This window comes from Oryx dammah, unplaced genomic scaffold, assembly GCF_014754425.2.
Source record: "Oryx dammah isolate SB20612 unplaced genomic scaffold, SCBI_Odam_1.1 HiC_scaffold_25, whole genome shotgun sequence".
NCBI lineage: Eukaryota > Metazoa > Chordata > Mammalia > Artiodactyla > Bovidae > Oryx > Oryx dammah.
Window position 1 is genome coordinate 4,586,691 of NW_024070209.1, and position 23,173 is coordinate 4,609,863.

A 23,173-nucleotide genomic window follows, 5' to 3' on the forward strand; every position below is an offset into this window, starting at 1 on the left:
GGGCACCTGAAATGTGTGTACTGAGTAGTTGGCCAAGTAAAAATAATTTGAGAAGAATTCTGTAGCGTTGTGAAAGAAAAAGTAAATACTCAAGATAATTTTTTTAAAATGCAAATATAGACCAGAAATGAGAATCATGCATATTTTCTATTAAGAACTGAGGCAAGACACAGAAACACAAGGGGAAAATCATGAGATAAAATCACAGTCAACTTTCATTTGCTCTGAATAAGCCCTCTAATAATTACGTGGAGTGTAATTAGAAACAGTTTTACTCCATAAGAAGTGTGAGGGCTTCACGGCACCGCAATTATGTGACAGAAACAAGCATGTGAAGCTCAGGAAGGAAGGGCGCACTGACTGGGAGCCAGTCCCTCCCATGAGAAGACCCTGTGGGCTGGCGTGAACAGGAACCTCTCTCCTCGGGGCCCAGCCCGGGAGAACCAGGCTCTCTTGCCATGGGAGACTCAATGCAAAATGGACGATGAGAACAAAACAGACTTGGAGGAACACAGCCCCATGGTTTCTACTGTGCTCTGCCCTGAGGAGCCAGAGGGGTGACCAGAGCGGCTTCCTAACTACTTCACACTTCAAATTACCACATCAAATTGTCTGCAGAAAGGGATTAACAAAAACGTGAAAAATCACAAACTCATACTATACCATATACAACCGTAAGATTCACAAGACAAAGCCTTCAGTAACATAACTCAGAACTTAAACTAATGCACACAGGCTTCTCATTAAAGGACTGCCCCGCCTCTTGGAAGCCGTGACCTCGTAATCATGCCTGTATTAACTCGGGTTTAATGGCACCTTCACAGGCACCAGGGAATGTGAATCAAAGCAATCAACCCGCACACTTAGAAGAGTTAGTCACTTTTCAAACTGCTCAAACCAAAAACAGGAAAACCAATTATAGAAGGGAATACCATATATCATCCTTTAAATAGCTAATATAATGTTCAAATTTTTAAGTATAATAAACTCATTAAAGCATTGCAGTGGAGAAGAGATGAACAAGACTGAGATTAGAGCATGGAAGCAAACAGCTCTGATTTACCCTGCAGAAGCCTACGGGTATGACATCACGGACACCAGGCATTTATGTCATATATCAGGGCACAGCGCTGACTGATCCATTTCTAGAGAGATGAACGAGGCGGTTCTCCTATAACAACTTAATTCAGTGCAACGAGCAGACCCAATGTTGAGTCAGAAGCCTGGACTCTGGATTCTGCCACTCAGGCAGATCAGCTACCCTTATCAGCCCTGCCTTCTCCTCTACCACATAAGGCAGATACATCACATAGTCATGACTCCAAAGTCACTTCAGTTATTTAAAAACAGATCATGAGGTCTAAAGGTGTATTTTAAAACTTTTAACTGCCTTAGCTGCGATTATTATCGAATTACCCCTCTAGCTGCATTCAGCAAAAAAGAGCCAGTATAAAGAGCTGTCATGAAGACCACCATTTCCTAAACACGTTAACTTACACCCAGCCAGGGCCCTCCTCACCTCCCTTTCCTATCATCCACGATCTCCCCTATTCTCCCCAAAGCCAAACAGCCCCAGACCGCAATCCCAGACCCAGCAAAATGAAATGACTATGTAAGTGCCCACACACAGCAGAACTCCGACATGATACTAATCTCTTATACGAAACTTCACAACTCCTTTTTAAGAAGACACACCACTAAAAGCCATGTGGATGAGTCCTATATAATGAACAGTGACTGGGTCCTCGGAACACAGCACAAACATGTTCCAGGGATGAGTCTTCAACTTAATACACCAAGACTTAAATTTAAAAAACCCTTGTCTATATGAATAATTTGGCTTTCTGGAAGCCAAATGCACTTTTTCCCTAAATGTACCTCTGACTCTCTGGAACTGATTTTTCTAATACTTGGTCATGTTTATAGAATAAAAATAAAATAGCATAGCAACAGCAGCTTCTTCCGTATTACGTCTCTATAAGACGTGAAGCACTGTGCCAGGCAGTCTGCATGAATTATTTCTAGCTTTCACATAATCGTAACAGGTAGACAGTGATCTTTTACAAATGAGGAGATAAGGTTCAGAATGGCTGTACCCCTGCTCCTGTTACAATCCAAGACGACAGGGACCCTGAGCAGCAGAGCTGGCACATGAACCCAGCTGTTTCCAGAGCCCAGGCACAGCCTTTCCACAATATGCTGCCTCTCACAAATCCATGCTGCTGTATCTGCGACACAGAAGGCCTGAACAAGTCTAAATCTACCGAATAAATTAATTTAAGGTGTCAGAATTAATTAAATTTAGGGTAAGAATAAAAGCTTTGGCAGTTGACCTAAATAATTTTTAAGTTTGTGTCATTAACACTCCACTATACAATCTGACCATTCTCTCATATACTGATTACAATCCATTCATGCATAAATCATGATTTTAATACTTTCACTTTTAACTTTCAATCACTCATATAAATTATATGTGAATCACTTAAGTTCTAGCTCATCCTCAAATTTCAGATGATGTATTTTATGTTAGAAAGTTACAAAGAATGGCCACCACTGATTTACAACACACCAATTCCAAAACAACAGCCAAGAAACTAGAACAACTGAAAAATAGGTATTAATAATACTGCAAACTGCCCTCCTCACCAAGAACGTCAGGTCCACATTACCCTCATCTCTTCCCCCTTAGCATGTACTAAATTGTTAACATATAATATAAACTTACTCAGTTCAGTCGCTTAGTCGTCTCCAACTTACTCACATATTGTTCATTATCTGTTTCCCCCAGTAGAATGGAAGCTCCCAGAAGCAGGGGAGGGGCTCTGCTTTGCTCAATGGTGCATTTCCCAAGTACAAAAAGCACTGTCTACTGATAACAGGTGCACAAACACTTGCTGAATGAGTAACAGGCTTAGTCAAGCCCTTCCATCACTGCCTCTTACTGTTACTTGAGTCATCTTCCCTAAGTTCTGGGAGCTGAGGATGCAGGAACACTAACATCAGACCACAGGCACCTGAACTATTATGCAAGGCTAAGGAGTACAGTTGTTGCTTAGCTGCTAAGTCGTGTCCGACTCTTCTGTGACCCCATGGACTGCAGCCTGTCAGGCTCCTCTGTCCATGGGGTTCCCCAGGAAAGAATACTAAAGTGGGTTGCCATTTCCTTCTCCAGGGGATCGACCTGACCTAGGGATAGAACCTGTGTCTCCTGCATTGGCAGGTGGGTTCTTTACCACTAAGCCACCCAAGGAGCAGAGCAGTGTTGTTTAAGACATTGATTACTCTTCACCCTTAAGTTAAAAGGTACTGCAGGTTAGGTAAGGGTTTATAATACAAATAAGCATTCCAATTTCTAAAAACACTTTAATTAAAAATTAAACTTACCTCTCCACAATCCATTCTGGTCGAATTACTTTTTCTCCCTTTAACTCTTTGATTTTGGCATTAGGAAGATTTGTGGCAATGATGTGTGTTGTTTTGGATCTGGAATAATACACGTGATACTGGCCTCCATGCAACATCATTAGCTTCCTCAATTCCTCAGCAGATGGATCTATAAAATTAATAATAAAACATGCTGAAAGTTTTACATATAAGAAAGTAGAAGTAGAGCACTAGCTGGACGATCCCTTCAACCGGATGATTTAACGAACACATCACTGGTTCACTTTCTCCTTGGCTGTGCTGTCAGTAAACAAAGCTGGGGGGAAAACCACAAAGTGATAGAGCTATTCTGCCTTACTCAGCACAGCCGATTCTCCTGGCCACTAATAGTCAACCAACACAAAAACGTCTCCTGCCGGCGTCCTTGGTGGCTCAGGGATAAAGAAGCCATCTGCCAATGCAGCAGACTGGGGTTCGATCCCTGGTCTGGGAAGATCCGATATGCCATGGAGCAACTAAGCCCGTGCGCCACAACTACTCAATCTACTGAGCTCTAGAGCCTGGGAGCCGCAACTACCAAAGCCCACTCACCCTGGACTCCGTGCTCCACACAGGAGAAGTCACCACAGTGAGAATCCCGTGCACCACAGCTAGAGAGCAGCCCCTACTCCCTGCGACTAGAGAAAAGCCCATGCACCAACAAAGACCCAATGCAACCAAAGTAAGTAAAATTATTTCTTAAAAACTCATCCACATAAAAAAAATCTTAGAAAAGCAAAATCAAAAACAGCTACTGACAAGAGATGCCTAGAAGAGCAGACAGGCACCTCAAGTAATGGATCTGATGCTGGCAACAGTTCAGTGTTAGAAACGGTGAGGATTTCCCCACAGTTTAAAACCACTGTGAGCAGACTTACCGTAGGGCTGGTTAGACTTTACTCCTATGAAGCTATCTAAACTTGTATTTAAGAAAATATAAGAAAAGTTAAAATAATCTTATTTGGTTTCCTAATATGAACTTGCATCAAACCAAAAAATAAACCAAAATAAAAAAAAAGAATTGCCAACCAAGAAGCACAGTTTTATCCCCAATTCTGTTTCAAATTATTTTATTCTTAATAAAACTACAGAAAAATATCTTAAATATGAATCAACGTGGTTTATGGTTTCCCAGAAAAATATCTGACTCACTAAAGTTACGTTATGACTGGCATTACTAGTATCACATTAAATTAATTAGTTTCAATAGCTCTTGTATTTCTTTTCATTTTTATCCTAGGAAAAGGAAAGGAAAGTGAAAGTCACTCAGTCATGTCTGACTGCGACCGCATGAGTCCGTGCAATTCTCCAGGCGAGAATGCTGGAGTGGGTAGCCTTTCCCTCCTCCAGGGGATCTTTCCAACGCAGGGATTGAACCCAGGTCTCCCACATCGCAGGTGCATTCTTTACCAGCTGAGCCACAAGGAAAACTCTGCATCACACCTCCCACAGCAACAGCTATTGGGGGGTGATATCCACAGGAAGCTTGTGTATCTTCTTGGCTATTCAAGCAACAGATTGTCTTTAAGCACAAATAATACAAATCCAAGCATTTAAATGAGTACTTTTATTAGAATAACTAACTCGGTGAGTTTGAGTCTTTAGAAGAAACATGCCCTTAACAGGAATTTTGGTAAGGGTTTTATCATGAACAACTTAACCTTACATCTAAAGTAACTAGAGAAAGAAGAACAAACAGAACTCAAAGTTAGTAGAAAGAAAGAAATCATAAAGACAAATAATATCAGAAATGAAAAAAGTTAAAATGGACACCATGGAAATACAGACTCCTCAAAGACTACTGTGAGCAGCTATATATGAATAAAATGAACAACTGAGAAGAAAGGGACAAATTCTCAGACAGGAATAATCTCCCAAGACTGAACCAGGAAGAAATAGAAAGCATGAACAGACCAATTACTAGTACTGAAATCGAATCAGTAACTTAAAAACTCCCAATAAAGGTTTCTCTGGTGGTCCAGTGGTTAAGAATCCACCTTGCAGTGCAGGGGACACTGGCTTGATCCTTGGTCTATGAAGATCCCACATGACGAGGAGCAACTAAGCTGGTGTGCCACAACTACTGAGTCCGGGAGCTACAACTGCTGAAGCCTGCACACCTAGAGCCTGTGCTCTGCTGCAAGAGAAGCCGCTGCACCACAAGCAGAGAGTAGCCTCCACTTGCTGCACCTAGAGAAAGCCCACGCAGCAACGGCCAAAAAAAAAACAAAAAAAAAAAACCAATAAGCAAAAGGCCAGGACCAGATGGCCTCACAAGTGAAGTCTACCAAACAATTACAAAACGTGGGTGTTTTGTTTTCTAGCCAAAATGCTCTGAAATGTATATACTACGGACCAGCTTAGGGAAGGAGGCAAACCTAACAAGTGAGCGAATGTGACTCCAGTTTACGGAAGTGAGGCACGGAGCTGCTCATCACAGTGAGAGCACGGAGAGCAGCAGAGGAGCGCCAACGTGCGAAGGCCGGACCAGGACATCAGAATACTCCTGCCGACCAAAACCAGAGAACGCCAAGGTGAAAATGCAGGCAAGCCACCCCAACCAAGAGCAGAACAAGGGACAACCAAGGGGAAGTGGTTCATGGAGAGCTTAAAAACAAGGGGCCAACAGCCAACTAAGAAGTGGGGAGGAAAAGTAGGCTCCTGGATGGCCGGTACAACAGGAAGCTGACGGTGACACTGTAAATTAAAATTCTCAATCTCCTCTCCAACTCACAGAGAAAAACCAGCCTGTCCCTTCCAGACACTGGACTCAGTGCCAACAGGCACGGCAGGAGGAGAGGAGGGACACCGAGGAGGAAAAATACAGCAGGAGAGTAAATGAGACTCTGCTTCCCCAACAGTGGTAACTGGGCCCTCGGCCTTCCTGCGGGCAGCCAGATGCCAGCTGCTGGGCTTACACTCGACTCAAGGCCACATGCTCAGAACCTGACGCCCGCTCCTCCCACCCCCACCAGCCCCAAAGGGCCTCTGGACAATTACAGCTGAAGAGTCACCAGGGGAGGGTCCCTACAAGGGGCCCCTCTTCGAGGCTCACAGTTCACAAAGCCCCACACATGTGATGAGCTGTTTAAACAGGACTACAACTTTTCATTTTTAACTTCATCTGACTTTAAAAAAAAACCACGTACTTTGATAAAAATTAAAATAAGACCATGGCAAGCAGAGACGAGATGGAAAGGAAGCGTGAGGAAGGAGTATCTAAGCAGAGGGTCTTACTTCTATCTTTTTTATATGCAAGATAAATAATTAAAAACAGAATTTAAAACAAGTCACCCCAATCCTTAAAAAAGATACATGTAAAATGAGATAAATAAAAAGTTTAAGATGCAGTCAACCTGTATATCCATTAACATAGATGGCGACTCCACTAAAAATTGTTGATGAAGTTCCGTCCTTCTGGATAGCAGCGTCTGATCGAAACTGTTGCTCCAATTTCTGGACCTTGGCGGCCATATACCCACCCTAGAATTCAAGAAAAGGTAAACTAACCATAAAAGTTTTATTTCCTTCCCATCTCCCCATTTTAAAAAGAAAAAAAAAAAAAAAGACCTTACTCTGTGATAGTGATAGTGATCAACATACAAAGATGACATACAGCATAATTCAAGGTGATACAACAGGCAGGTCAAGGTTTTTCTGTTAACTCAATTTTTAATAATTCTGTCCATAACATTGTAAAGCAGTTACCCTCCAATTAAAGAAAAATTCTATCACATTCTTACAACAGTAAGTGCTATGTTAAAAGAGGGAAAAGGTAAGTCTAGAATAAGTGTAATATCACAGAATATTGCTCTTATCTACAAACGTTACGCCAAAGTTTAAACCAATTAAAAATTTGACAAGTGGTCAGTTAGAGGATATTTTAGACTGGCTTCCACTATCTTCTCTGTATAGTAAGTTTAACATCAAAAACTTCAAGTAAAATGAAGCTGTTTGACAAACCAACAGTTACCCACACATGTGGATAAGAATACAATAAACAATTCAGTGGTTAAATTCTGGATCTAATTAATCTGATAGTAGTACTGAAGTTCATAACCACCACCTAAAAAAAGAATGTAAAAACATTATTACGTCTGCTAAAGACTTTTAGAAATCTATGAATTCAGCTATACCTTTCCTGAACACTGAAATAATTAAGCAAAATCTATTTAGACTTATCAATCTTACTTTATTTATAAAGTCTTCAACGTAAAACTGTAGATGTCTAGAAGTGGTATAGATTTTCCCCAAAATGGAAATGACTTTAATACTGTTTTTGATTATTCAAATATCACATGCCATTAAAATTTTTTTTTCTTTTCCCAGAAAAGAAGAAAATTTAAATTAGCTGTGATCCATTCACTGCTAACATTATGGGATCTTACTTTCAAAGCTTATTTCTGTGCCTAAGAACACAAGAAGTTGTACACACACAGGATCACATGTAATATTCCTTCTGCCCAAGTCCATCCTGCCAGGTTAGCACACAGCTAAATGATGGGTACATACTCTTCTATGCTACAGAAGATAACTTACTTGACCAATCCCCTGTTACTGGATGTCTATGTTTTCCTGTTTTCTAGGATTATTAGCAAATCTGTGATAAAATGATGATATAATAAATTCTGTGCATTAGAACATTTATTTCCTCAGGACAAAATTTCTCTAAGTTTAAGCTTTCAATACACTGTGAATACACACACAGAGTTGGTGTGTAAAGTGATTTACAATTTAGAAAAGCCCTTAAACCACATTATAAACTAAAAGAAGAATGAAGACTACCTAGACAGTTCAATATAATTATTTTTATTCTTTTAAAACACACCCATTTTTCCCAGTCATCTTCAGCTCTCTTCCTCCATCCACCTCGTCTCATGGTGGAGCTTCTGTATTAGGGGGGAAGAAAAAAGAAGTACTTTAATTTCTTAACAAACTGTACTACTAATTGATACTATATTTCAATATCAAGAAAAATGAGAAAGTAAAATAAATTCAAATGTTCAACTCATTAAAGTTGAAAGTATAATACTGAGGAAATTTTTCCAAAGCATATCATTCTCCTACTTCACCCCAAACTCCTTGCAGATATATCAGGTTGAAATATCAGACTTTAATTACAACTGATTTTTATTTTTGGCCATGCCGTGCATATGTGGGATCTTAGTTTCCTGATCAGGGAATGAGCTTGTATCTTCTGCATTGGAAGCACAGAGTCTTAACCACTGGACCACTAGGGAAATCCCTTCAATTTTAACAGGAAAAACTGTTATGCATTTCTGAGCATCAATCCTAACACCCACTTACATAAAGCATCACCAAATCCAACTAACACACTGTGCTGACTTGTTAACATTAATTAGTGTTAAAAGAACCTAAAATATTTCCCTCCATAAACTGTCCTAATATATGGCTTTTGAATTCTGTATTTTTAAAAAATTTATTATTTTATTTTTTGGCTACACCACACGGCATGCAGGATCTTAGTTCCCCAACCAGGAATTGAACCTGCACCCCCTACAACGGGAATGCAGAGTCTCACCACTGGACCATCAGGGAGCTCCCTTGATTTCTGCCTTTGCTATTACATCCTGCGTACTTCAGAGTGCAGTCATATGACTAAGCACACACACATGGAAGAGTGCAGTCGCAGTGTGATTCATCTACTATGCAACAACCCTAAAAGAAGTCAATCAAAGCAGTGTAATTAACGGACATGATGCAGAAAGATTATCACTGGTAATAAATTAGTAAATCTGGCATTCTCCTGAAGGGAACACGTGACCAACTATACCATAAAGCCACCAAGCTGGCTCATCTCAAGTGTCAACTGGCTTAGCAGTGATAAACATATAAATCAAAGCAGACATTACACGAAGCTCCTTGTAAAGTCAAATTCTTCTAATTCAGACAGCTACATCCTGGATGGGCCACGACTGCATTATCCTTCACAAAATTAATATGCACTCCATTTTTTTCTTTTAGTAACTATATAGGTTAATACCAAATCGTTACCATATACCACTGGAGAAGTCTTATACATTATCCAAGTTAAACTGGTTCTGATATGGTTTAAAGCAATCTTTTACTGAATAACATTTTAAAATAGCCACACTTTATCCACATATATCACCTAATGTTTTCCTTCAAATATTTCTTTCTTAGTATATACAGGGTTTAGAATATCCACTTGCTACATTAACTGTGAATTCTTACTGCCTACTCTTGAAAGGCGCCTGAAAGGCATGCAGAGATGGCCTCAGTGAACTCCAACAGGGAGACAGGGCAGGGGGACAGGCTCTGAGGACAGGCAGCCACGCAGGAACCCTGGCCAGGTGCTGTGGGTGCAGCAGGGGAGGGTGGCTGTCTGTCTCTGACAAGGAAGGGCATGTGTTCACCCTGAGTCCCAGGACGGCCATCAGTGCTATTTAATACTTCTTCTGGTCTCAACAGGCTCACTCTGTCCAGTCTGCTCCCCCAGGACCTCTCTCTTATCTTAAAGGAGTCTGGGAAATGTAGTTCTTGACTACACATAGTTCTTGACTCTGACTCCACACATCTGCTTTTACAAGTGAAGTGTGGGCGTTCTGGTCATTGTACATTAAGAACGAATACTAACAAAAATTATACCAAACCGTTAATCTGCTAAATGAAGGTAAGTTTAAGAAAGTAACACATTTTAAAAGTTTCATTCAGCTGACCATTTAAGAGCCTCATTGTAAGAGGTCAATACAAAAATCCTTATTGATGGCTTAATGAGGGAGATCTCACTGACACAAAATTTCTTCAAAGAAAAGTTTTAAAGGTTCTCTTTCTTCCCAAATGAAGCTATCCCAGACCAAGTTTTGAAAACGAAAAGCAATGAAGGGCTGGAAAGGTAATTTCATCAAATTTCAAAAAGGTAATTTGACCCATGTACACCAAACTCCTGTTGGCTCAGGAGTCAATAAAAACCAAGAAGAGGGAAAAGCAAACAAGAAACACACTTCATTTTACACATTCAAATCCTATTTTGGAAAAAATCCATGACAGCTGGATCGGCAGCTGACAGAGGAGAGCTGCTGCGTCACATCACCTCCCCAAACCGGGAGACCTTCCCCTCTGGCTGAGAATACATAGTGAGCGCTAAGGGAGTGACGGCTGGGGATCAGGGTCGTCCTGGGGCAAAGCTCTCACATCTGGGTGGACGGCAGGCAGCCCAGAGCGCCCTGCCCGGGGTCATCCCAGCCTCAGAGCAGACCCACGTGACCTGGGGCTGCCCCATGGCGCCTGGCAGAAGGAAATGTGGATGCTCTGAGGGGACAACTTCCAAAACTTCATGTATCTCTACACACGAGCTTGCAAATACAGTATCTGGCACACAGAAATAACCAGGCACACAAAGAAATGATCATACGAACCAAGAGGACAAAACAAAATAAACAGACCTACACAGATTCTAGGAAAGGAAATTAATGTAGACTTTAAAACAGCTGTGCTTACTCCGCTCAAAGAGGGGAAAGACAAACTTCAGACTATTGGTAAAGAACTGGAAAATATCAGAGATAACCAGACACTAACTCTCAAGCGAAAAGATACAATATTAGAAATTAAGAATGTAATGAACAGATAAAAGCAAACAAAGAATAAGTAGAATAAGTCAGAAGAAAATGTCCAGATATGGAGCATATGGACAGAAGGGAAAGAGATACAGAACATACACAAAGTCTAATTTAATTAAATTGTGGGGGTAAAGAGGAAAAACAGAAGTTATCTTTAAAAAAACAACAGCTAAAATATAGTCTAAAACTGATTAAAGATATCAAACTACAAATTCAAGAAGCCAATGAGTCCCAAACTGGGGGAAAAAAAAAAAAAAAGAACCTATATCTAAACATAATAGTAACACTATGAAAAACTAAAGACAGAAAAAAAGTCTTAAAAGTTGTCATGGGTGGGAAGAAGAGATCCCGTTCAAACTACTGTAATGAAACAGACAGCTGTCTTTTCCTTAGCATTCTATACCCAGAGAAAAATTCAGCCAAGAAAGATGAAAGAAAGGCTTCTTCAGGCAAATAAAAAGAGGTAATGTCACCAGCAAAATTGTCTAAAGAAAATTAGAAAGTATATCCCTTAGGTAGAAAGAAAATCCTCTTCAATGGAAGATCAAAAATACAGGAAAAACAGACACACACAGAGCAAGGAAAACAGTAAAGAGCTGCATGAACCAATCGAAAAAGCAAGAGACTTCCAGAAAAACATCTGTTTCTGCTTTATTACCTCTGCCAAAGCCTTTGACTGTGTGGATCACAACAAACTGGAAAACTCTGAAAGAGATGGGAATACCAGACCACTTGACCTGCCTCTTGAGAAACCTATATGCAGGTCAGGAAGCAACAGACAGAACTGGACATGGAACAACAGACTGGTTCCAAATAGGAGAAGGAGTCCGTCAAGGCTGTATATTGTCACTCTGCTTATTAACTTACATGCAGAGTACATCCTGAGAAACACTGGGCTGGAGGAAGCACAAGCTGGAATCAAGACTGCCGGGAGAAACATCAACAACCTCAGATTTGCAGATGACACCACCCTTATGGTAGAAAAGTGAAGAGGAACTAGAAAGCCTCTTGATGAAAGTGAAAGAGGAGAGTGAAAAAGTTGGCTTAAATCTCAACATGCAGAAAACTAAGATCATGGCATCTGATCCCATCACTTCATGGCAAATAGATGGGGAAACAGTGGAAACAGTGGCTGATTTTATTTTTGGGGGCTCCAAAATCAGTGCAGATGGTGAATGCAGCCATGAAATTAAAAGACACTTACTCCTTGGAAGGAAAGTTATGACCAATGTAGACAGCATATTAAAAAGCAGAGACATTACTTTGCCAACAAAAGTCCGTCTAGTCAAGGCTATGGTTTTTCCAGGGGTCATGTATGAATGTGAGAGTTGGACTATAAAGAAAGCTGAGCGCTGAAGAATTGATGCTTTTGAACTGAGGTGTTGGAGAAGACTCTTGAGAGTCCCTTGGACTGCAAGGAGAGCCAACCAGTCCATCCTAAAGGAGATCAGTCCTGGATGTTCACTGGAAGGACTGATGCTGAAGCTGAAACTCCAATACTTTGGCCACCTGATGCGAAGAGCTGACTCATTTGAAAAGACTCTGATGCCGGCAAAGATTGAGGGCAGGAGGAGAAGGGGATGACAGAGGATGAGATGGCTGGATGGCATCACCGACTCGATGGACACAGGTTTGGGTGGACTCCGGGAGCTGGTGATGGACGGGGAGGCCTGGCGTGCTGAGATTCATGGGGTCGCAAAGAGTTGGACACGACTGAGTGACTGAACTGAACCAACAAGGACCTACTGTGTAGCACAGGGAACTCTGCTCAATGTTAAGTGGCAGGTGGATGGGAGGAGAGTTGGGGGAGAATGGAGACATGTGTATGAATGGCTGAGGGGAGTCCCTTTGCTGTGAAATGATACTGTTTCTGCTAACCAATAAGGATCATGGAAAGAATCTCTGCCTCTGCTCAGAAGCCATATCAGGAAAGGCTCTTTCACAGTAGAGGACTGACCTGCTTCTTCAGACAGGATTTTCCCTAGAATGCGAACCTCAGCTTGACAGAGAGAGCAGCCCTCAGATGCAACATATCCTCTAGGTTCCGAGCAACCTTCTGAATTACAGTACACTCTTTAACAAGCCATTCAGTCATCAAGCCAGACGTGTATATAAAGACTGCCTTCTAGTTTTCATATGAAACTCTTGCAGACTGGGTTCCCAATCTAGTCCCATAGCACACAGTGGCCTTGAGGGAAGTGTTACACATTGCTGAGACTAATGCACCACCTAGAATAACCAACTAACAATTAATGCAGAAGCTGATTTCTGGGGTTTAAAAACTTAGTTTAAAAAATGGATGAAGAATGAATTCACGTATGCAAAAGTACCCTGATCTCTAACACTGAGGGGGTGTGTGCTTAGTCATGTCTGACTCTTCGACTGTATGGACTGTAGCCCCCCAGGCTCCTCTGTCCATGGGGACTCTCCAGGCAAGACTAGTGGAGTGGGCTGCCATTTCTTCCTCCAGGGGACCTTCTGGACCCAAGGATCCAGACCCGGGTCTCCTGCATTCAGGCGGAGGATTCTTTACCACTGAGCCCTAGCTCTTATTATACAAATCTACTGTACCCAGGCCACAGTGTGAAAAGCAAATGAGACCACATATGTGGAAACCCCTCAAAGAGCGTAAGATACAAACGTCTTTACTTTAGTTAAGCTATCCATGGTCTACACACAACAAAGTAGATTTAGCGACACAAGACCTGAGCTCTAACACCACCCCTGCATCTCCTGCATTGCAGGAAGATTCTTTACCAAGAAAGACCAAATTCACCTATTAGGCTTCAAGTAATGAAATCAGAAAGACAACCACAAGGGAGGCCCTGTGCAGCCCCGCCCGGGGGGGTCTCCATTGGCCAGCAGCTGCCAGACGAGGCACGTGTGAGGCCAACAGGAGAGCAGCTCCAGGAGCCCAGGAGCCCTGGGTGCCCACGATGCAAGAGAGTCCCCATCTCTCTCGTGCTCTCACCAGAGATTCTCAAAACACTATCAAGAGCGCCAGCACGGTCCTGCTTACAGAACTGTACTGAAATTACTGACACTCTGTTTCACATCTGCTGGAGCACACTGTCATCAGTTCACTCAGGACTTCCAATGTGTGTCTTACGAGGCTAGTCAAGTTACCACTGCAAAGAACTTCATTCTGTCTTCTTTACTAGGATTATTGGTGGATTTCAGTATCTCCCCACAGAATGATATTCATCACCAGGAGCAACTGTTTTCAAGCAAAAGTGGTATTTATCTATTTGTTAAAGACTCATTTAGGTTATAGATCGTTCAGCACACACCAGCGAAATTCCTACTGCCTATCTAGAAAATGTCCAAATACATATTCATTAGTGTTACTCTACTGGTTACATATTTGTAACCCTCGAGTATATTGACTATTAAGTCATGAAACTGACCTTGAATGGCTTTTATTCAGTCTCATTACTCTAGCCCCTGGTGGCTCATATGATAAAGAATCCGCCTGCAATGCAGGAGACCTGGGTTTGATCCCTAGGTTTGGAAGACCCCTGGAGAAGCACATGGCAACCTACTCCAGTATTCCTGCCTGGAGAATCCCATGGACAGAGGAACTTGGTGGGGTCCATGGGGTTGCAAAGACTCAGACACGACTGAGCAACTAAGCACGGCACACACATACACGGATGGGTTTATCTTAATTTAATAGTTTCCTAAGAAATAGTTGATAAATGAACTAGAATATACAAATATACAAATGAATACACAATGGATGAATAAATATGCAAATTACGGTAGCATAATAATCCATGACTGTGACAAATGCAGAGAGCAGCCTGTGGCCACCCAGACCATCAGCAGGCAATGTCAAAATAAAGCAAGTTTCCCGGCGCCTCTCACCATGCCACTGTGCAATGGCTCTTCTCCTTCAGGCCTCTTTCTTTACCTTAGTTCGCTATCAATTCTCTACTGACAATTAACAAGCTGCTTAATAAATGGCCTAAAGTGCAACCACCCCAGGGACCTGTGTATTTAAAATGACTTCCCTGTGACCATTCAGAGGGGGAAAGCACATCTTACTGACACATGGAGTTGCGATGTTCAGACATCCACATGCGGAAGAATGGAGTTGGACCCTTATCTTACACTATACACAAAAATTAATGGACAATGGATCAGACTTTAATGGAAGGCCTAAAACTATGAAGCTCTTGGGAGAAAACAGAAGAAAAGTTACATGACGCTGGATTTGGCAATGATTTCTTGGATATGACATCAAAGCATAGGTAACAAACGAAAAAATAAACTGGACTAAACCAAAATTTTTAAATCTGCATCCAAAGGATAAATCAAATGAGTAAAAGGCAACTCAGAGAATGAGAGAAAATATTTTAAAGTCATCCATCTGCAGAGGGACTAATAACCAGAGTATACAAAGAACTGCTACAACTTAGTAAAAAATACACGGATTAAAAAACGGGCAAAAAATTTAAACAGACATCTCTTTATAAAGAAAATATACAAATGGTCATTAAGCCCATGAAAAGATATTTAACATCACTAACCATTAGAGAAATGCAAATTGAAACCACAATGAGAACCATCTCATACCCATTAGGATGGCTACTATCAAAAAAACAGAAAGTGTTGACAAGCATGTTAAAAAACAGGAACATCTGTGCACTGCTGGTGGGAAATGGTGTAAACGGTGTAGCCATTATGAAAAATACTATGGTGGTTCCTCAAAACATCAGATGCAGCACCGCCACATGATCCAACAGTTCCACTTCTCGGTACAAAGCCAAAAGGGTCGAGCTATTTGTTCACCCATGTCCACAGCAGCATTACTCTCAAAACCCAAAAGAAAGAAAGCAACCCAAGAGTCCACTGATGGATGAATGGATAAACAAAGCACGATATACATAAAGTGGAACGGTATTCTGCCTTGAAAACGAAGGTGGGCTTCCATGGTGGCCCACTGGTTTAGAATCACCTTGTGAGGCAGGGGAACCAGTTTGATCCCTGGTCCAGGAAGATCCCACATGCCTTGGGGCCATGACTACCCTAGAACCTGGGAGCCCCAAGTACTGAAGCCCACACCCAGAGCCTGTGTCCACTAGAAAAGCCACCACAATGAAAAAAGCCCTCACACAGCAACTGGAAGCCCCTGCTTGCAGCAACTGGAAGCCCCTGCTTGCAGCAACTGGAAGCCCCTGCTTGCTGCAACTGGAGCAAAGACCACGTACAACAACAAAAACCCAGCAGAGCCAAAAATAAAAATAAATAAATATTTTTTTAAAAGAAGGTAATTCCAAAAAATGCTGAAAATAGGTGAACCTCGAGGGTATTATGCGAAGTGAAATGAGCAAGCACAAACAGACAAATACCATACGATTTATATAAGGTATCCAGAGTGCTCAGATCCACAGACACAGAAAGCAGAACGGGGAGGAGAGGGAACAGGGAGCTACTGTTTACTGGGTAGTCTGAGTTATCCAAGGTGAAAATCACTCTGGGAAGATGGATGGTGGAAATGGTTACACAACAATGGGAAGGTGCTTAATGTTGCTGAACGAACGGCACACTTAAAAATGGTTAAGATGGTAAATTCCATATGTATTTTACTATAATTAAAACTTTTTAAAATAAATTAAAAAAATGTTTAATATAAATTTATTTTGGAGGCTAATTACTTTATAATATTGTATTGGTTTTGCCATACATCAACGTGAATCCGCCACAGGTATACACGTGTTCCCCATCCTGAACTCCCCTCCTTCTTCCCTCCCCATCCCATCCCTCTGGGTCATCCCAGTGCACCAGCCGCGAGCATCCTGTATCCTGCATCGAACCTGGACTGGTGATTCGTTTCACATATGATATTATACATGTTTCAATGCCATTCTCCCAAACCATCCCACCCTCGCCCTCTCCCACAGAGTCCAAAAGACTGTTCTATACATCTGTGTCTCTTTTGCTGTCTCGCATACAAAGTTATTGTTACCATCTTTCTAAATTCCATATATATGTGTTAGTATACTGTATTGGTGTTTTTCTTTCTGGCTTACTTCACTCCAGTTTCATCTACCTCATTAGAACTGATTCAAATATATTCTTTAAAACAAATTTTTAAAAATAAGACCATAGAACTGGAAATACTCTGCAGGCAGCTGGGTTCTCAGGGACTGAGAAGTTGCAGCGAAGGGTAACAGAATGTCTACTGAGAATACAAAGTTTGGGAAGTAGCTTTTCTTCTCTGGGAAATCTGAAGAGCATACCTGGGATTTTTTACCTCAGGAGGGCAGTGGGCAGAACTAATTGACTAGGGCCACGTAGATTTAAATTGAAGAAAGTAGGGAAAACCACTGGGCCATTAAGGTATGACCTAAATCAAATCCCTTACAATTATACAGCAAAGGTGCCAAAAAGATTCAAGGGATTAGATCTGATAGACAGAGTGCCTGAAGAACTATGGACAGAGGTTTGTAACACTGCACAGGAGGTGGTGATCAAAACCATCTCAAAGAAAAAGAAATGCAAAAAGGCACAAGAGTTGTCTGAGGAGGCCTTACAAATAGCTGAGACAAGAAGAGAAGTGAAAGGCAAAGGAGAAAAGGAAAGAGATACCCATCTAAATGCAGAGTTCCAAAGAATAGCAACAAGGAAAGATAAGAAAGCCTTCCTCAGTGATCAATGCAAAGAAACAGAGGAAAACAATAGAATGGTAAAGACTAGAGATCTCTCCAAGAAAATTAGAGATACCAGGGGAACATTTCATGCAAAGATGGACACAATAAAGGACAGAAACGGCATGGACCCAACAGAAGCTGAAGATAATAAGAGGTGGCAAGAATACACAGAACTACGCAAAAAAGATCTTAATGACCCAGACAACCACAATGGTGTGATCACTCACCTAGAGCCAGACATCCTGGAGTGCGAAGTCAAGTAGGCCTTAGGAAGCATCACATGAACAAAGCTAGTGGAGGTGATGCAATTCCAGCTGAGCTGTTTCAAATCCTAAAAGATGATGCTGTGTAAATGCTGCATTCAATATGCCAGCAAAGTTGGAAAATTCAGCAGTGGCCACAGGACTGCAAAGGTCAATTTTCATTCCAGTCCCAAAGAAGGGCAATGCCAAAGAATGTTCAAACTACTGCACCACTGCCCTCATTTCATAGGCTAGTAAAGTAATGCTCGAAGCTCTCCAAACTAGGCTTTAACAGTATGTGAACCAAGTACTCCCAGATGTTCAAGCTGGATTTAGAAAAGTCAGAGGAAGCAGAGATCAAATTGCAAATATCCGCTGGATCATAGAAAAAGCAACATAGAAAAAATCTACTTCTGCTTCACTGACTACCCTAAAACCTTTGACTATGTGGATCACCTTAAAGAGGTGGGAATACCAGACCACCTTACCTGCTTCCTGAGAAACCTGTATGCCTATCAAGAAGCAAGTTAGAACTGGACACAGAACAACAGACATGTTCAAAATTGGGAGAGGAATACGTCAAGGCTGTATATTGTCATCCTGCTTATTTAATTTATATGGAGAGTATATCATGAGAAATGCCAGGCTGGATGAAGCACAAACTGGAATCAAGATTGCCGGGAGAAATAACAAACCTCAGATATACAGATGCTGCTGCTGCTGCTGCTAAGTCGCTTCAGTTGTGTTCGACTCTGTGTGACCCCATAGATGGAAGCCCACCAGGCTCCCCCAGCCCTGGGATTCTCCAGGCAAGAACACTGGAGTGGGTTGCCATTTCCTTCTCCAATGCATGAAAGTGAAAAGTGAAAGGGAAGTCGCTCAGTTGTGTCCGACTCTTCACGACCCCGTGGACTGCAGCCCACCAGGCTCCTCCATCCATGGGATTTTCCAGGCAAGAGTACTGGAGTGGGGTGCCACTGCCTTCTCCGCAGATATACAGATGACACCACCCTTATAGCAGAAAGCAAAGAGGGACTAAAGAGCCTGTTGATGAAGGTGAAAGAATAGAGTGAAAAAGCTGGCCTAAAACTTGACATTCAAAAATCTAAGATCATGGCATCCAGTCCCATCACTTCATGGCAAATAGATGCGCAAACAATGAAACTAGTAACAGATTTTATCTTCTTGGGCTCCAAAATCAGTGCAGATAGTGGTGACTGCAGCCATGAAATTAGCTTGCTCCTTGTAAGAAAAGCTGTGACAAACCTAGACAGCATATTAAGAGGCAGAGACATCACTTTGATAAGAAAGGTCTGTCTAGTCCAAGCTCTTGTTTTTCCAGTAGTCATGTATGGATGTGAGAGTTGGACCATAAGGAAGGCTAAGTGCTGAAGAATTAATGCTTTTGAACTGTGGTGCTGGAGAAAACCCTTGAGAGTCCCTTGGACTGCAAGGAGATCCAACCAGTCCATCCTAAAGGAGATCAGTCCTGGGTGTTCATTGGAAGGACTGATGCTGAAGCTGAAACCCCAACACTTTGGCCACCTGATGTGAAGAGTTGACTCATTAGAAAAGCCCCTGATGCTGAGAAAGATTGAAGGCAGGAGGAGAAAGGGTTGAAAGAGGATGAGATGGCTGGATGGCATCATCGACTCAATGGACATGAGTTTGAGCAAGCTCTGGGAGATAGTGAAGGACAGGGAATCCTGGTGTGCTGCAGTCCATGGGGTCACAAAGACTTGGACACAACTAAGCAACTGAACACCACCACCACCACCACCGAGCACGGTCCTCACAATACGAGAAGATGGGACAGTCACTACGAAGTTTAACTAGCAGCTCCAACGGGTTCTCACTTGGGAGAGTCCAACTCTGTGCGATACCATAGATGGGAACCCACCAGGCTCCCCCATCCCTGGGACTCTCCAGGCAAGAACACTGGAGTGGGTTGCCATTTCCTTCTCCAAAGCACGAAAGTGAAAAGTGAAAGGGAAGTCGCTCAGTCGTGTCGGACTCTAAGCGATCTCATGGACTGCAGTCCACCAGACTCCTCCCTCCATGGGATTTTCCAGGCAAGAGTACTGGAGTGGGTTGCCATTGCCTTCAGTATTCCTTATATTTTTAACACTGAAATTTAAATGTTATGTTAAACAATGTTAAATGTTATGCTAAATTATTTAAATTTAAATGTTAAAAATTTAAACACACCACTTTATCTGACCACTGCATTTCCACAGTGTCTTACTTTTCCCAAGGAGGTCTATACATCTCCTATTTATCTCGACAATACATCTATGGAATAGGGAGGCCAAATACTGATTATTTCACACACAGGTGCCCTCTAGGTAAAAGGGCTAAAATGTCTGATAAGGCTGCATGGCCGGTTTGTGGTGCAAAACCACACTCATCTTGTACAAATGTATGTCTCCCAATCTCCAATAGAGAAATGAACAATGCTATTAGTGTAACAAACTTCTGAAAACCACACTCCCACTGAACTGAACCAGCCTAACACAGTTCCGCAACACAAGATGCTTCGACTCTGGCACCGCCCGGGTCAGAAACGGTAGCTGCTGGACACGTGACAGAGGACTGCAGGGGAAACGGGCCCCAAGAACAGCCTGCATGCAGACCCCACTGTGTGTCCGCAGCCACAACGGGCAGAGGCCCAGGAAGCTGGTTCTCTGGCCTCAAGCCGCCAGCAGCTCCTGCATCTGTGAAGAGAGCCTGACAAACTCTAGTCTCTTACAGTTTTTAAAAATTATGATTCTATACATCTATCCATATATGAAAAAGGCTTTTATGATGAAAGCACATGTATTACGCTACTCTGTTTATACGTCCAGGAAACAAAGGCTGTGCAGAGGTGTGGCTCTAACAGTAAGTAATGAACCCTGCTCAGAGAGAGGTCTGGCCTTTGCCCCTGGCTTGCCCTGCTGATAAATGTCTCCTTTTACCTGAGGGTTAACAACCACTTCAGGTAGTCTAACAACAAGATTTACGGTGGAGGCTTCAGGCCATGCGCCACTAACCTTCTGAGGGGCTGGAGACAGAAGGTCAACCTCATCTATCTGACCAAACTCCAATAAAAACCCTGGCCACTACGTGAGCTGCCCTGGTTGGCAATACTTCTTGGGTATTGTCAACTGTCATTAACAGAAGTCACCCCCACGTCAGACTCCAGCGGTGCAGCCAAAGTTCCACGTGGAACTCCCCTGTGCGGCCCATGCCCTTGGCCGGCTTTCACCTGCGTCTGTTCACTGCAATAAGTCACCACCACGACCACAACAGTTCCCAAGAGCTCTGAGTCCTTCCGGTGAGCTACTGCCCCTGTGGGTGATTCTGGGGACCCCCAAACTCTGTTGCCAGAATGACAACAGTCTCTCAGTATTCATTCTTTCTTTTAGTAAAAGAACACCTCTTCCAACCCATCTTAGCAGTGAGCAGGGCTGCAAAGGGAGGCTCCATTTCCTCAGCTCCTTTGAATCAGGAGTGGCCATGTGACTAAGCTCTGGCCAGTGAGATGAGAGCAGAGTAATGAATACAAAACTCTGTGCCGTTTTTTCCGAAAAGAAGTTGTTTACTCTTTTTTGGAATGCAGCTTTGAGGTGACTGAGCTTCAACAAACAGAACTAAGATAGGGGATGGCTAAGAAAACAGAAGGAACCAGGGCCCTCAATGACCTAAAACAAGCAGCCGCCCATCAGCTGTGCCCTGCCGCCATCACAGGGCAGAAAGCTGTTAATCCTCTGTCATCGCCCACATCACTGTGTCTAATTCTCGGCCACAACCTCGCACCCCGGTCCCTTGCTACCCTGCACCCTAAGGAATGGACCTACATTTCATTGTTTGGGTATTATGACTCAGAATCAATTATTTCAATAAACTACACAGAAATAGAGAGAGACAAGCAATAAGATAGAGAATTAAAATTTATGGATATACAGGTTTTGCCCCCTTTTTTCAAAAGTTTACTTTGCACCACTTTACTCTTATGAAAAACCTACATCGGTACATGTTTTTGCTAACCAAAAGAAACCCCAAGAGGATTTTCACTTTTACAAAACAATGGGAAAGCAAAAGCAGCATTTGGCTCACTTTGCAGCAGCCTGTTACCAAGGGAGCATGCACCCAAGTGCTGCCCGGCTCCTTCTCCAGGAACCACGCTCAGTATCACGGCATCAAGCCCCCATTGTGGTGGACCAAGCCACTGGGTCCGTGAGCATCTCCGCTTCATCTCAGTTTATATTTTGCACCCGTTGGCAAGACAGTCCTACAGTAACTGTTTCTTTGCTTTTGGCCATTTCAGCTTAAGAAAGGTTTCACAGGAACACTCTACTTAACCAGCAGAGGAAATCTGTATTCAAACTGAAAATGGGTAACAGATACTTGTAATGTCCTGTTTGAGGCTGATCTTGCTAAAAGCAAATTTTCTATCTCAAACCATTCAATATAACCAATTTCTCTCTTATCCTCTTGGTTAGTCAAAACAATGAAAATGTATTTCTCTCCCCCCGCAAATGACTGATCTAACAAAATCAGTCATTTGAAAACAAAGTGTTCTAAAAGAATCACTAATAACTTTCTTCCCTGTAATTACAGATTTCCATAGAAGGAAAAGGGAACGAAGACACAGTTGTAATAAAGTACAAAGAACCGCCTCCTCTGGTTTTCAAGGGTGTAGCAACCCTCTACTTGGTGAACTCCAACTGCTCATTCAAGTATCTCCACTAGGAGGTCCCACCTGCTTCTCAAAGTCAGCATGTCCAAAAGTAGGGATCAAGCTACAAAGGAAAAGAATGTTCTGGAGATGATATGATATGATTAAAATCATATCATCAAAAGAGAGTCAGCAAGGAGTGATTTCACTAAGGAGAAGCTCCAGTCTCACAGGAAAGCCAAACGGACACCTGGAGGAAGTTCAAGGTTGCAGGAAATCAAGGACTCACAAGGCCACCGCAGAAGGCAGGGACAGAACTCAGCCAGAGAACAAAGGGGGTCCCGCCAGAGAAGAGGGCGGGGCTGTGCTCCCACTGGAGCTTCGCCAGCAGCTCCTGGAGGGCGTGTGAAAACACACGCTGGGCCCCAACTGCAAGCTCCTCACTTTGCAGACAGGTCAGGAGTGGGGCCGGGTACCTGAACTTCTAAAAAGCTCCCGGGGAACTGTGACACTGCTAGTGTGAGGCACAGGGTTTGAAAAGCACCAGCTTTGCCTACAGTGCACCTAGAGTGGTCACGGGACAGAGAC

The 23,173-nt window shown here is 42.6% G+C and overlaps 1 protein-coding gene across 4 annotated transcripts in view; it reads right to left on the reverse strand.

The window, feature by feature from the left end:
• The window catches only part of REV1 (REV1 DNA directed polymerase), a 54,687-nt gene extending 46,106 nt beyond the window's left edge, over positions 1–8,581 (reverse strand). The window contains exons 1-3 of one of the 4 annotated variants that reach the window (XR_005725816.1): positions 8,255–8,581; positions 6,783–6,909; positions 3,388–3,556 (exon numbers count right to left, since the gene is read on the reverse strand). Coding sequence is in view for 3 of the 4 variants with exons in the window: in XM_040267679.1 (XP_040123613.1) it covers positions 3,388–3,556; positions 6,783–6,909; positions 8,255–8,305 (347 nt within the window). In the remaining variant the exon portion in view is untranslated. The remainder of the gene's footprint in view (positions 1–3,387; positions 3,557–6,782; positions 6,910–8,254) is intronic. The other 3 variants (XM_040267679.1, XM_040267678.1, XM_040267677.1) reach the window with 3 other exon arrangements.
• Between the last annotated feature and the right edge of the window lie 14,592 nt (positions 8,582–23,173).